Source organism: Amphiura filiformis, chromosome 16 (assembly GCF_039555335.1).
Source record: "Amphiura filiformis chromosome 16, Afil_fr2py, whole genome shotgun sequence".
Taxonomy (NCBI): Eukaryota; Metazoa; Echinodermata; class Ophiuroidea; order Amphilepidida; family Amphiuridae; genus Amphiura; species Amphiura filiformis.
This window is the reverse complement of record NC_092643.1, coordinates 43,108,269-43,123,939: the sequence shown is the minus strand read 5'-3', so window position 1 is coordinate 43,123,939 and position 15,671 is coordinate 43,108,269. Positions and strand designations below refer to the sequence as shown.

At 36.3% G+C, this 15,671-nt stretch overlaps 1 protein-coding gene across 1 annotated transcript in view; it reads left to right on the top strand.

Moving 5' to 3' along the window:
- The window catches only part of LOC140172662 (uncharacterized), a 162,602-nt gene extending 155,604 nt beyond the window's left edge, over positions 1–6,998 (top strand). The window contains exons 42-45 of the mRNA XM_072195794.1: positions 899–1,063; positions 3,135–3,366; positions 5,137–5,286; positions 6,611–6,998. Coding sequence (XP_072051895.1) covers positions 899–1,063; positions 3,135–3,366; positions 5,137–5,286; positions 6,611–6,805 — 742 coding nt within the window. The 3' untranslated portion in view covers positions 6,806–6,998. The remainder of the gene's footprint in view (positions 1–898; positions 1,064–3,134; positions 3,367–5,136; positions 5,287–6,610) is intronic.
- Positions 6,999–15,671: the final 8,673 nt, after the last annotated feature.

Sequence of the window (15,671 nt, the reverse complement as noted above, 5' to 3'; positions counted from 1 at the left end):
ACCTATTTCATACACAAGGAAAAAAAAAAGCTTGTGATTTTTGCTGTTTTTATTACAAAATTATCACTAAAAATTTTGGAAAATATATAAAACCAAATATAAATGCATCAATCAATGCTATGCAATGCGAACATGTGCGAAAGCACTGCGCGTAGTACACAGAGTGCCATTATACACAATCAATGCACTCTGCATACTTTTCTAACTGCTTTTCTGATTGGCTGCTTTGATGTGCACAAAGCAATGCTATGGTACTTCTATGTGAAATGACTTATACCAAGGATTAAGTTAGAGTCCGAAGTTTACCGTTTTCTAAAATCCATTTTCCGTGTTGTAATCCGTGTTGTAAAATTTGTAAATCCGTGTCATGAATAAAGCTTAAAATGTATAAACAATGATATTAATATCACAATAAAGTGTTCAATATCGCGATCAATATTGTCTGATTGGAATATTCTCAAGATAATAGGCCGACTATTACGAAGTTTGAAGGGATATAGGGGTCATGCCTTGGTAATATACCTTTATTTCGGTATTATTAAACAGTATTTTTATCATAAAATTGACATACACAACTCATGATTGTTTTTGACACTTATTTCTATTATCTTTTGACAATTTTTGTCACATCATAAAAAAATGTCATTTTCCGTGTTGTACCTCCGATTCCGTGATTTTCTTCCGTTTTCCGTAAAACGGAAAACTTCGGACTCTAGGTTAAGTGCAAGAAGACCTTATCTGCCACAGCTGCCAGGTGTCATATTTGTAGATTATGTCTGAGACTATTATTATTATACCTGGTCTCAGACTATGTACAGTATAAAATGCAGAAATGATCAAATGTCTATAGGGCAGCTATTGCGGATACCAATTTATTCTTCTTTTCTTTTATTCCCAGTCAAATGTTAGAGAACAGCGAATCATTACAAACGATGGTTAATAAACTGAAACTTGAGAATGAGGAGTTGAGGATAGCAGGAGAGAGGTACAAAGCATTACAGAGTCACTCCTCTCATCAACAAGCCTTGTTACATCAACTGAAAAACAGACTAGAAGAACATGAGTAAGTCAACAATAAGTTGGGTGTACCCTATATGACCTCCAGATATCTGTTCACAAGGTATTTTGCTTGATACGCATAAATTATGCAAATTAGGTACTTAATTACCATATTTTGCGCTGAAAATCTAATCAAGTTGAGAACCTCTGGCCCCTACTACCCACCAAGTTACGTCACTGTACCCCACGGATCTCCAGATAATCTGTTCACAAGGTATTTTGCTTGATACGCATAAATTAGTCAAATTAGTTACTTAATTACCATATTTTACTATATATAAAATATTAACAATTTGATGCACTTTTGATATACCTCTAACCACCCAAAATGAACCAAGTCCAATTTATATAATACACTTTTGATACACTGTAGGCAGCCAGAATTTGATACACTTTTGATATACCCCAAGCCACCTAAAATATGATACACTTTACATAAACTAAAGAGTCATGCAGCCAAAATTTGACCAAGTCCAATTTGATACATATTTGATATACGTCTAGCCACCAAAAATGAACTCAGTTCAATTTGATACACTTTACATACACTCAAAAACAGTGCAAAATATAAGTTCAAATACATTTTTGATACAGTTAGGTGGTATTTGATACAGTTTTGATACCCTATATTTTCAGTTGATACATTTTCAATAGAGGGGCCTACACCCCTCGTATATCAAAACTGTATCAAATTGGCAAAGTAGATTTAAACTTAAAGTGTATTGGACTGTATCAAATTGCTATTTGATATAGTTTTAATACAATTTGATACACTTTTAATACACTTCTTGTTGTATAGAATTTCTGCTAGGGTGGGGTTAATTAATCATTTTTAATCTTTGTTATGATGTTTCATTAGTGTGTTATTGATTGTAATACCTGTGAATTTTGAGACTTTGACAGATGGCTGCTTGTTTGTAAACAGTATGGATGAATAGCACTAAATTAGCACTTGAATTAAGCAATTAATTTGAGATTTCTTGATACTTATGAACACTAAGATGTATTCTTTCACTTGAAACTGATGAAATACAACTTGTTAATATTTCCTCCCATTTAAGATTGATTTATTTCACTCTTTTCAACTCTAAAATGTCACATGGCTCAAAACAGCTTAGTAAATTGGCAGGAAATAATGAGTCAGGAATGTGCGAATGTGAAATATTGTGATTAGCCTAAGCAGGTTTTGTATTAGCCTAAGCAGGTTTTGTATTAGCTTAAACAAGTTTTGTATTAGCCTAAACAGGTTTTGTATTGGCCTAAACAGGTTTTGTGTTAGCCTAAACAGGTTTTATATTAGCCTAAACAGGTTTTGTATTGACCTAAACAAGTTTTGTATTAGCCTAACCAGGTTTTTTATTAGCCTAAACAGGTTTTGTATTAGCCTAACCTGGTTTTGTATTATCCTAACCAGGTTTTGTATGAGCCTAAACAGGTCTTGTATTTGCCAAAACAGCTTTTGTATTAGCCTAAACAGGTTTCGTATCAGCCTAAACATGTATCAGCCTAAACAGGTTTTGTATAAGCCTATCCTGGTTTTGTATTATCCTAACCAGGTTTGGTATGAGCCTAAACAGGTTTTGTATTAGCCAAAACAGCTTTTGTATTAGCCTAAACAGGTTTTGTATCAGCCAGAACTATCGATTGTTACTTCTTTGTCTGAAATATTTTTAAAATAACATTTCATGAATGATAAAGTGGGCAATCAAAATGTTGTTATCACACATACCAAAATAGAAGTGCAAAATGGCCACACCTAAATTAGCCTACTGGATTGAATGGTACTTTAACCCCATGAGAACTACCTGCCTTTTGGTCAAAAAGAAGTTTTCACTATCAATTGGACCAATCAGCAACATTGTTAGAATAATTTCACCACACAAAAAATTAGGGGAGAATTATTTGCAAAGCTCCATTCTGATTGGTGATTAAGATGTAGATATCATGTAATTGACCAATCAGAGGCAATGTTAGATCGGCAGGTAGTGCCCATGGGGTTTACAATCTGTAAGAAAATGTTAACTTCTTTATTCCATACATAATAAACATGACTCTGTTCAATTATATTTATACAGAACTGACCAAGAAAAGGAAATCTCAGAAAAGATGTCTGCCATTGAAGATTTGCATGGACATCTGAAAAATAATGTAGACTCAATCCAGCAATTAAATGAGCAACTCAAGGCAGTCAATAGAGAAAATGTTAAACTGAAAGGAGAGGTTGAGAGGGAGAGGGCTGCTAGACATAGGCTAGATATCCAACTTGAAAACTCCAGGTCAGAAACAATAGGCAACATACAAAGACAGGTTGGTATTGAATTTGCAAATCAGGATAATATTATATTCTTGTTGCGCTATTCTATTTAAAATCGTATTGAATTTGCAAATCAGGATAATATTATATTCTTGTTGCGCTATTCTATTTAAAATCCACACTACCCCTGTGGAAGATTTTGGAAATATATCCCACAGAGGGAGTATGAATTTCAAATGGAATGAACACATTAGGCAGCTCCATTTGAATTTCATACACCCTCTAAGAAAGATTCAATGTGACTCTTCCACAGAGGGAGGGTGCATTTCAAATGCAGCTGCCTAATGTATTCATTCCATTTGAAATTCATATTCCCCTGTGGAAGATATTTCCACAATCTTCCACAGGGGTAGTATGGATTTAAAATGGAATAGCCCAATTAGTTTGCTCCTTCCAAGATATTTGTTAAAATTATTAGCCAAGTATAAGAAATCAAAAATCCTAGTGTCTCAAATATTTGTGGAACTGAACCCAGATATGATAATGACTAATATAAATAAGAACCACTGTGATCTAAATCATCACAGAACTCTTGCTCTTAATATATTATATCAGTATGCTTATACACTCATAGAATTACCTTTTTGTGTCTATTTTTGCATTTTTCTCAAAAACTAATAACACACTGGTAACAAAAGTTATGTATATTATAGGGGCAAGGAATCCAATTACTACACTGAAATTGCAGTGACCCAAAACAAGCGGTTAGTAATTTATGATAAGAAATAAGGTACCGCTAGGATGTACTTCATTTCCCATGATATATACTAAACCACTTGTCTTGAGTCACTGAAATTTCAGTGTAGTAATTGGATTCCTTGCCCCAATAATATACATAACTTTTGTTACCAGTGTGTTATTATTTTTGAGAAAATGCAAAAATAGTCTAAATTTACCACAGGGGTGTAGTACCCCTTAAAAAAAACTCATTCTTGGGGTCCAAAGTTTGTCCTGTGGAAGATTACTGAACTATGCCATTAGAAATTAGACCATAACTTTGATTATGTGAATACATAGCAAAAGCTCTTGGGCGGTCTAATGCAAAAGTTTGCATCATCATATCAGTCACCTGTGGTCACTTCAATGTATGGTGTGGAAAGGGATATCTCTGGAATAAGGGTCTATTCCAATTGAAATCCATACACCCCCTATGGAAGACATGACCTTAATCCTCCACACAGGGAGTGTGAATTTTAAATGGGGTTACCTGAATGAGCAGGAGATTAAGGTCATGTCTTCTATAGGGGGTATATGGATTTCAATTGGAATAAGGTATTGAATACCCTGGTACTCCAAGTGAGAGGAGATTGTCATGAAATGGGCCTACATATAGAGTGAACTTTTAAAATGCTCTTGTTGGAAGTTATGCTTGTTTCATACTTTCTGCCGCTGAGCAGCGTGACACTTCATCATGCTGCTTGCACTTTTCTACAAGCAGAATGACACGTCGCTGAGCAGCAGCACAATGACTCTGAAAGCCAATGTTGCCGTTCTGCACAGCCAAAAATTGTATCCTTTTCTCATACATCAGAGTGGCATTGCTCCAGAGTTGATTTTAATTCAACTCCTAGCAATCTGCCGCTTGGGGCAAAGCGGTGGAGTGATCGATATATTGGCTTGCCACTGGTCAACGCTAGCATTTCTGGTGACTGCCCAGTGAAGCAAAATTGTCATAGAGTGGCAAGGGGCAGGAAAGTATGAAACTAGCATTACTCCAATCGCATGTTATCACATCCATCACATTTCATGTTATTCACCCATAGGGTCACACACCACGTCATAATCATCAGTCATTACACAACGGCATCACATCCAGGCATACATCGCATTATGAGTCTACTGCTGGTTTATCAGATTCATCACATGGGATGTTCCGGGATAGAGGCTTATCACAGTCACTACCTAGTGATCCTGTAAGTATACATCAAAGTGCATTTTCCCTATATCCCATTCCTTGGGGTAATGTACTTCTATTCACTGTAGAAGTGATGATGTAATAGGATTAACTACTATAGCAGTAGGTTTAAATAAATCAGGTTGCACTCATAACCTGATGTGTACGTCTGTAATCATAGATTGAATACAATACTGCTCTTTTCAAAGATACTAATCTTACAGGTGCTAGTGATCAGCAGGATATGAATATTCTATAGAATTAAGATCCAGGTGTTTGTCCCTTTTCATTGACATCTATGGTTCAATGCAGAGGTATCACATAAACGTACTTGTGCAGTGCGATATATTCAAAAGTTCTTTAAACCTATTGCTACAGTTTGTCCACTCTGCAGTACAAAGTGACAACGTGTGCGTATACAGCGCGCAGTACTGCATCTCTGCTGCAGGTATGCGTGACTTCAAAGTCGGCACAATGTGTGTGTTCGCGTCGGTACTTTGTACTTCAGAGCAGACTGACTGTATGTTAGTTAATCCTGTTACATCATCACTTATACGGTGAATTGGCGATCTTCCTATGTTCATACATGTTCCAATGTCATGTGGTTACTCACTTGCTTACATTCAACCTTGTGGATAGAGTATGTCATACCCTGTAATTATACATGATGGAATGTCAGGAAAATATCCATTGCCACCTTGGACTGTACTGCTTTGCTTTCTTGCCATTGATCCATATGATCATTGGGTACATGCAGTCTGTATGGGTAAAGTTTAGGCTTTGGTGCTTGATGACATAAGCCAACATGTATGAGGGCCATTCAATTCAGACCCTCAAGATTGAAATTTATGGGCCCTCATCCGAAAATGATAAAATTTGAATGTTACACTGATCCACATTTGACGCTTTATGAGACTTCATGCAGACTCACAAACAGGTGCTGCCATGGACTGAGTCCATCTTGCTGGCTTTGATGACAAAATTTCACAGGCCCGCAGGGTAACGTATCAGCGGGCCCGAGAGCCCACCTTATATCAAGCACTGTTAGGCATGATAAATTTGTTTGTTTGCAGTAACCTAGCAACCAAAAGGGTTTTTTTAGTCCGGTAACAATACTTTTCAAAGAAAAAATATTATTTTTATCTTTTCTAAAATGTCAAAAATCTGAATTCCAGTTTAATTTATTTTCTTCAAAGAATTGTCACTTAATAGCTTTTTCTTGTACAGCCCTTAAGTAACATCAAATTTTGCAGTAACTCACATGATATTTGATATTCAAATGTTGACAAACTTATTTTATTTTACAGGATAACGATATGTCCAAATTCTTTGCTCTTTGACAGATGCGTACAGCCATCAATGGTGCCGCAGCAGAGGCAGGGGTGTCTGATCCCAATGCTCTTGACAAGGCATACTGGATACAGAGGGTAGGGGAACTATCTGTGCAGTTACAACAGAGCAGCGATTACTGGTCTGATAAAGTACGCGGTCTGTCAACGCAGCTACAGAGGGCGCAGACACCATCGCCTCATAAATGAAGCCTAAAAATGGAACAGCAACTATTTGCTGAGGGAAGATTGATACCAATGCAGCTGTAGCAAGCAGAAACACCATTTCCCTATTATGGTGATTACAACAGAGACTCAGTAGCAAGTAAGTTTTCAAGGCAGTTTTAGAAGGCAGGATCAGCGACTACTGGTCAGATAAAGTATGCAATCTGTCGACACAGTTACAGAGGACGTAGATGCCATCGCCTCATAAATGAAGCCTAAAAACAGAGTAGCAACTATTTCCTGATGAGGGAAGAATGGTTTATCAATGCAGCTGTAGAGAGTAGATACACCCTTACCCTATAGGGTTAGGGTTAAGGTATGACTATTTCAACAAAGCAGAGACTCAGGAGGAAGTAACAACAGAGCAGCGATTACTGGTCAGATAAAGTACGCGGTCTGTCAACGCAGCTACAGAGGGCGCAGACACCATCGCCTCATAAATGAAGCCTAAAAACAGAGTAGCAACTATTTGCTGATTAGGGAAGAATGATTTACCAATGCAGCTGTAGCAAGCAGGTACACCCTTGCCTGTAGGGTAAGGGTTAGGGTATGGCTATTTCAGAGAGCAGAGACTCTGTATAGGAAGTGAGTTTGCAAGGTAGCTGTAGAGGGCAGGATCGTCCTTTGTCCCATATGTGAAAATTACAACAGAGCAGAGACTGTCAGTTTGAAACAGTCTGTTTTTTCTTCAAGACAGCTTTGGAGGACAGTAATGCCCTTGCCCTATGATATGTGTGAAAATCATGACAGGTTTTGCCTCACCATATGTGTGCAAATTATAATACAGCAGAGACTATTGGTTTGAAATAGAATGTGAGTTTTCAAGGCAGCTATAAAGCTATCACCCTTCATGCAAAGCAAGAACATTAATATGGATAATAATAAGATTTTAGCATGCGAATAATTTCCCCAAATGTGTTTTTTTGGCATAATGAATGACAAGAAGCGAAGGGTCATTTGCAGGATGATTTTAGTCCGGTGGAGGGCTTCTGTTTCATGATTATGTCATTACTCAGATACTGCAGTCCCTCAATATGAAAGCATTTGTAGACATACAGACAGATATTTTAACTTGAATGCTCTCTGACGGGCAACCAGTGCATATGAGTGGAGATGGACTGTCATGTTTCAAAGCAGAAAAGGTCAGCTTGATATCCTGAAGCAAGTCCCTCTGACTTGCTTCAGGCCTCTGCCCTTGACCACCAACAAGAGTCCTAAAGGTGACTCCATAGACTTCCACTTTATTATTTAGTCAGGATCGTATCCAGGAATTGGCGCTTGTACATAGGTTCTTTTTCATGGAATTGCCTTGACTTTATGATGGCCTAATTAATTAAACCTTTGTTGAAGCTATGTCCATTGTCCATGCATGCAATGAAACTAAACAATGGACCTCCACTTTATTAGTCGTGATCGTTAGTCAGGATCATATCCCGGAATCAGCACTTGTACCTGAGTTCTTATTCATGGACTTGCCTTGACTTTATGATGCCTAATTAATTAAACCTTTGTTGAAGCTATGTCCATGCATACAATGAAAGAAAGCGACAACCAAAACAATTGGCAACAATTAGCGTGGGTGATGACACAAGTTCGTACGGTAATGCTTTGCCTACACAATGCCTAATTACTTAAACCTTAATTGAAGCTATGTAAACGCATGTAGTGAAACAAAGCAATTAGCCTGGGTAATGACATATGTGCGTCATGCCTTGCCTATATAATGTCTAATTACTTATAACACAATAATGTATGAATTGCATAAAAAATAGATTCCTATTTAAATGTATCACATTGCCCCCTTTTAATTTCCAGCCAAACAAATGAGGTAAAACAAAGAAAATAGCTATTTCATTCCAGTGCCTTCAAGTGTATTAGCTCTCCGATCGTATTATTATCATGATTATTGGCGGAGCTTCATGCAGCTTGGATGTACAACCAAGACGTAAGATGAATACTGATATGCACACAGTTTATACATTAAGGCGAATAGCGATCTGCACACAGTTTATATGTCAAGGATTCAATGACTCTGAAATAATGAAGTTGCAGATAAATACTGCCAAATAACTTAATTCCTCAAGAATTTGTGTCTTTTTTATTTGTCCCATTTTTCGGAACCTTAACTTTGCAAATCCCTAAATATGTCATTTATAGAACATCCATTGATTCCAAAAGTTGATGATCAAGAGAAGTAGATTAATTTGCAAGATAATAGTTTTAGTTGGTGGGCAATGCAGGTGACAAAGGACATCGCTCTGGAGTTGAATTGATTAACTCAGAAAAGCAACATCACTTTGTTTGTAAAAGCATGGTTATCGATCGATCAGGACGACACTTTGAAAATGGAAGTGAATAAAGAGCATTTTGTGCAGATTTCAAAGTTTTCATAGTAAAAATTCCAAGAAAAAAATAGCGTTTTCCATGCAGTTTCGGCAATCCAGTCTGTTGCCTTTCTCAATGGTATATGCCAATTGATCCTTTGTTGCCTTTGTTGAGTATAAATTCAGGTTAAGTATAAATTGGGCTATTCCATTTAAAATCCACACTACCCCTGTGGAAGATTTTGGAAATATCTTCCACAGGGGGAGTTGGTTTTTCAAATGTAACTAGTCAAGGTTAAACATTTTGAAACCCATACTCCTTCTGTATTATGGCTTTACCTATATTTTTTCACACCTGGAGTGAGTATTTCAAATGAAGTTACCCAATTGTCTATTCTATTCAAAACTCATACTCCCTCTTTGGAAGACTTTAGTTAAATCTTCCACAGGGGTGGTTTGGATTTTAAATGGAATGGCCCATTATTGTGTAAATTATTTTGAAAGTCTCATTGAAAGTTCAATATAATTGGGAAGCCCTATTGATGAGCTTAAATCTGATTGACAGCCCTTTTGTGGAACATTATTATTTAATGAGCTGCAGACTTATAAAACAGACGGAACTTAGCCAGTTCTAGAAGATTTGCATGCAACAGGAAAAAGCAATGGTACATGTAGAAAAGCATTTACAGATTTAGAGAGTACAGGTGTGCTTTTTTGATATGAGCAAGTTGTCCCATTTCTGAAAATAGAAGAAAAGAAAAAACAAAATGGAAGCGATATTACATCAGTACTACATATGTGTGTTGTTTTGTACTATATTTTTGTACATTTTAGTGTGTGCTGTGATGTTTATACATAGGTGTGCTTTTGTTTTGGTAAAATACTTTTATATTTTGTAAAGCAATTTTTTCCAACGTTTGATAGCCAGTAATGAAGTGTGCTGTGGAATGATTTGCATTACCATAATATACATTCCTTGAAATGATGAAAGTAACAAGAAAATCAGATTTATTTTCAATTGTGATTAAAAAATGAGAATTTGTCAACACTGAAAGTAGTAAGTTTTATTCATGAATCTCTATGGAGACAGTTACAACCAGTGTGTTGTGAGCTGTTGTGAAAGGACCTACACATCAAATTATAAAAGTTTGATGGAAATATTTTAAAATACAATGAGCACAATAAATAAGGTAGCAGTTCATAAATTATGAATTATGACCTTGCAACCAAAATAAGATTTAATTTAAAAAATCAAGGTGGCCACAATGACCGCAAGGATGTTCTTATTCAATTCGATATACATGTATTAGTGAAACTAAAACTGATCGAAGGTACACATTAGAAAGTTGCACCCAATTGGTCTGTGCATACACAGTGGCATAGCCAGCACTTTTTCAGAGGGTGGACAAGGGGGTGGGGGGGACAAGTCAACTTTCAAGGGAGGCAAACTTGAACAAAAATGGTCAAAAATGGACTAAAAAGTACAAAAAAGGCCTAAAATCTTGATTAAACAGGGAGGAAAGAGGGGGCAAGCCCCCCTTGCCCCCCCCCCCCTTGGCTACGCCATGCAATGTGCACATGATAATAACCTTATTCAACATGTTCCATAATGGTGAGTGCCAATGGGGCTTGCTACAGTAAATGACCATGTAGACAGAAAGTGAAAGCTCATGACATGCATGATGTGTGCCAACCAACTGGGTTGCAACTTTTGAATTTGCACCTTCCATCGGTTTTAGTTTCATAACTTGGTTATTACTTCCATCAGTTTTAGTTTCATAACTTGGTTAATGCTGCATCATTTGCCAACACTTGACTCAAATTGAAAGAAAGCATCCTTCTCATCATTATGAACATCTTGATTTTCGAATAGTTATAAGGTCAGATAGGTCATGATTCAAGAAGTGATGCCTTATTTATTGTGCTGATTGTTTTACAAATAAATTGTTAAGCGAGTCCTGTTTTAGTAGTATTTTGCTTGAATAATGCAGTTTATTTCTGCAGGGAGTACATTGATTTTATAGGAAATGGAGTCAAGGAAGCAACTGATCACATTTATATATCCATATGTATTGCAGTTAATGAGTTATGACAAAAAGTATGCCAAAACTATAAAGTTTTCGCTATTTTTCGGTTATTTCCCCTCTCCAGAAAAAATCATGCACATGGGAAAAATAAAATGCATTACAATGAGACTTGTGATCTCACGTATTGAACCCATAACTTTTTCTGTGAGTGTGGGCTTTTTTCTTCTTCAATATTTGAGCACAAATACCACTAAACTCAGACACTCCTCCGACTGGCCTTAACAGATTAAAATCAATAGATATGGGCTATTCCGGTTGAAATCCATACACCCCCTATGGAAGGCTTAACTTTAATCTCCCATGCAGGGGGTATAAATTTCAAATGGAGTCACCATTTGAAATTTGCACCCTGTGTGGGAGATAAAAGCCACACTGTAACATTTCCATATTTGACTAATATTTTCATCATAATAATAAACCGTCTTATGACGGTTTATTCAAAATCTCCGATTTTGACAAAACTACGCCACCTAAAGTCTTGATATTTGCAGGGTACAATACAATCGTGTAAGAACCAGAATTCTTACCAGAAATATTGACGGCCTCCTCCTCAGCAAATGTTACAATATAGCTTTAAGGTCATGCCTTCCATAGGGGTTTGATTTCAACTGAAATGGACCATATAAACATCCTTTGTCTTTGAAATTTTGTGTGCTGAAACAACAGATGCATATTTGTTTTATAATAAGATTGTGCCTTATTTATGAATTGTTTTGTAAATATTGGATATAAACAAAAGTATTAATATTATGGTGCCATTAAATGAATGTAAAAAGAAACTAATTATATAGTGTGTGTAAATTGTGTTTATTTCAGTGTATGTTTGTATGCATGCAGTGCCGTCGACAAGGGGGGGTGAAGGGTGCGTTACCCCCGGGCCCTGGGGGACCCGTAAAATGAAAGAAAACATACCTTAAAAGGGCATTTCGTGATCCACAGCCTCACCCCCCCCCCCCTACTTTTCTCCCCAAAAATTGAGATTTTTGTATCACTGGAAACCTCTGGCTACATAATGTTTATGTACAAAAATTTCTTGCAGATTAATTCGTTTAGCAAAGATATTGTGAAATTTGAATTTCGTTCTGGTATACCAGAACGAAATTACAACACATTGTCTATGGAGCAGTGTAATAGTATGCACCGTTATTCATGCATAACTCGCAAATGCAAAATCGGAATCAACTGCAATTTTGGGAATAAGCTTTTTCCGTGGATATCTACTGAAAAATGTCATAAAAGGAGGATGCTAGGATCACGAAATACTCCTTTAAGATAAGAGGCCCATAAAAGCAAGGAAAAGAGAAGGGGCATGTAAAAGTTAAAGAAAACACGCCTTAAGAGGCCCATAAAAGCAAAGAATTATTTAATCGTGATGAACGCATTCCGTTGAACTCAGAAATTATACTGATGTTTATTAAACATGTTAAAATTAAAGTGTTCAATAGTAAAATGGTCATAAAGAGTTTATATAATTAGATGATTAGTGACAATAAAAGTTTTTTTATCTTTCAATATTAGTGACAATAAAAGTTATCAAATGCAACGTATCTTGCATGATTATGCTCACTTCAATACTAAACAATTCTGATTTTGGAATCTACCAGTTTATTGATCGCGAAAGCCCGAATAAAAAAATCCTGAGAAGCTAACAAACAGAGGGAGTATGGTGACTGAAAATATCAGATGTGAAAACAAATTAGGCCGTGTGTACTGAACTCTCCACCCTTTAAATAGCGTTACATCACAAATATTATGAATGTTTATACCAATCGAGTTTCTAGTTAGATTATCTCCACAATTATCAACCCTAAACTAGCAAAAGTATACATTTTTGGGAAGCTGAAGGCATAAGCAATTCACATATATACCTTTCAACTCATTATACAGGGTGACCTTCAAGTTATACAGGGTGGAATAAAAAAGATTCAGATAAAAAAAATGGGATACTTAATGCATTGCTTATTACCAACTAGCAGTAATAAACTGGAAGTAAACAACATTCATTTGGTTAGAGGATAGGGGGAGCCTACTGACTTTGGAAGAAACCAAAATCACAGCTGTTTAGTAATCTGGGAATACAGGGTGTCCCAAAGTATGTTAGAATTTTTTACAATTCGACATATTTTGAACTGAAACATTTTACCCCTAACCCATACAGAAAAAAATAAGTCCATATTTAGATTCCTCATTAAATTTCCCTTTAACTTTTAGATTTTGAAGACATCCGCATTACTTACTACAGTGTTTAATATGAAAACGGGTAGTTTTGTATGGAAAAGTTTGTATTTTCTAGACTAAACCAATCAAATGATTAACAACAATTAGTAGAATTGTTTAGCTGTAAGGTCATGAGTAGGCCTATTTTAGATGCTAAATAGGGTCCAAATCCAATTTACAGCCTTTACTGAAGCAGATTATGCACTAAAACTATCAATCCCATAGAGTTTATGTGTACCACGTCCCCCACCTCCGCCACCCTGCCCATTCTGAATTCTATGAAGCACAGTGTCAGTATTACAAAGGCTGAAGAATTTCTTTTTAGAGGGTTGAAAGTGCATTTTATTTAGCAATAAAATGAGACCACAAGCATGATAATAACTTATTGCTTGGCAGAGATATCATCATTTAATTGGAGTTTACTTTTGAAAAACGTAACGTCGCCACCTTTTTTGGATGGCGAATTCAAGACGCACGACCATTAATACAAATCAGCGTTTTATGCTTAAATGTAATAGCCAGTACAGAGTATGCAAAATGGGCAAGTGGACGGGGAAGTCTATGCTATCCCTGACTGGCGGGCTGGCACTGGATGGGGATTTTTTAAAGTATATATCCCGACCCTTGAGGAAGTACATACCCCACTATCCTGTTGTTTCTTCCATTTCCTGTTCACAAATAAAATAAAAATAATAAATGTAGATATTTATATAGCGCTTTATGCCGTAAACAGCCTCAAAGCGCTTTACATTTATTCCGCCGTCATTAGAATAATCGGAACCACGTTTGCAGCCTACAAATGGCGCAGGGTTCATCAGTACAACGACTGTGACTCCCCCTAACAGCTTCCCATTGCACCTGGGTGGGGTGAGGCAAGCGAGGCAAAGCGCCTTGCCCAAGGACACAACACGGTGGCGGGACGGGACTCGAACCCACGCACGTCGAGCAAGCTCTCAGATTATGAGTCCAAGGCCGTATCCACTGAGCCACCGTGCCCTCAAAATGCTATATACCCCACCCCACCCCACCCCTGGGGCACATTATCCGGTTATTTTTGTTCACAACTTTATTCCCTGTACTTCAGTCCGGTGGCGTAGGAGGAGAAAAGCATACAAAATAACCACGGACCCCTGCATACTATATGCTTATATATATGCTGTATCTAGTTTTACAATAATATTTTTTTGAATGATTAACACTTTTCTTTTCATTAATTTTCTATGTGAAAATAGCTCAACTAATGTTGAAACAAACTGATTTTTGTAGGTATATGCAGTTTATTGTTTTAACATATTTTAACATATTTTAATATTTTTAACATATTAAAATAATATAACAACCGCTCTGACAGATCTCCACTTCAAGATTTAAAAGACAAGGTACAGACACTTACACATCCGACACTTGACGGAAAACAACTATTTAATCATCCACTTCAAGATGACGTTTTAGATCTGCTTGAAAGTACATAAACACGTATTTTGTTATCAAATTTAAGATCTTTTTAACAAGGTTGCTTATTTTTTTAATAGACAGAACCTGTCACATAGTTTGTATTTATTGCCCAAAATAATTTTCCTTTTGATGTCTTCTACAGAAGTTGGTTGAGTATAATTAGTGTCATTCAACTACGTTTTTATTCTGAGATATGTTTCGACTTCAAAATAGGAAATAGAGATGAGGTCTCAAAGTTCATTTTAAATATCAACAATCCATTTCCAAAGTGATTGAAGTATTAGAGTGGAATAACTTTCCATTTCGCGTATTCACTCTCGGTAAGTCGTTTAACTCAATTAAAATATGTGAGTGGACACTACGAATGAGCCGTAAACTCGGAAAATTGTATTCTGAGTTACAGTGTAAAATGTGCGTGAAGGTCGTATTCATAGCCATCTCAATTCAGTGCGACAAGTATCTCATCAACCACTTTAAACCAATCAATAATCCTATTGCTGAAGAGGATAATAAGCTTCTAAGTAACAGTATTATATATTTTTTTAAATTTAAATGTTCATTGAATTTTTTGTAAAGGTATGTGAAAGAAGAGTTTATGTTTCATTCTCGCCTTTTTGGCTGCCACCACCCCTGATTGCTAAAATATTAAATTCAATTATTGTTCTTTTGTGTATTTTTATATAAAATAACATCATCAAAAACAATCAAATCCGATTCATAAAAATTCATATATTTAGCAATTATTTAAATTTTTTATCAGCTTCTTCA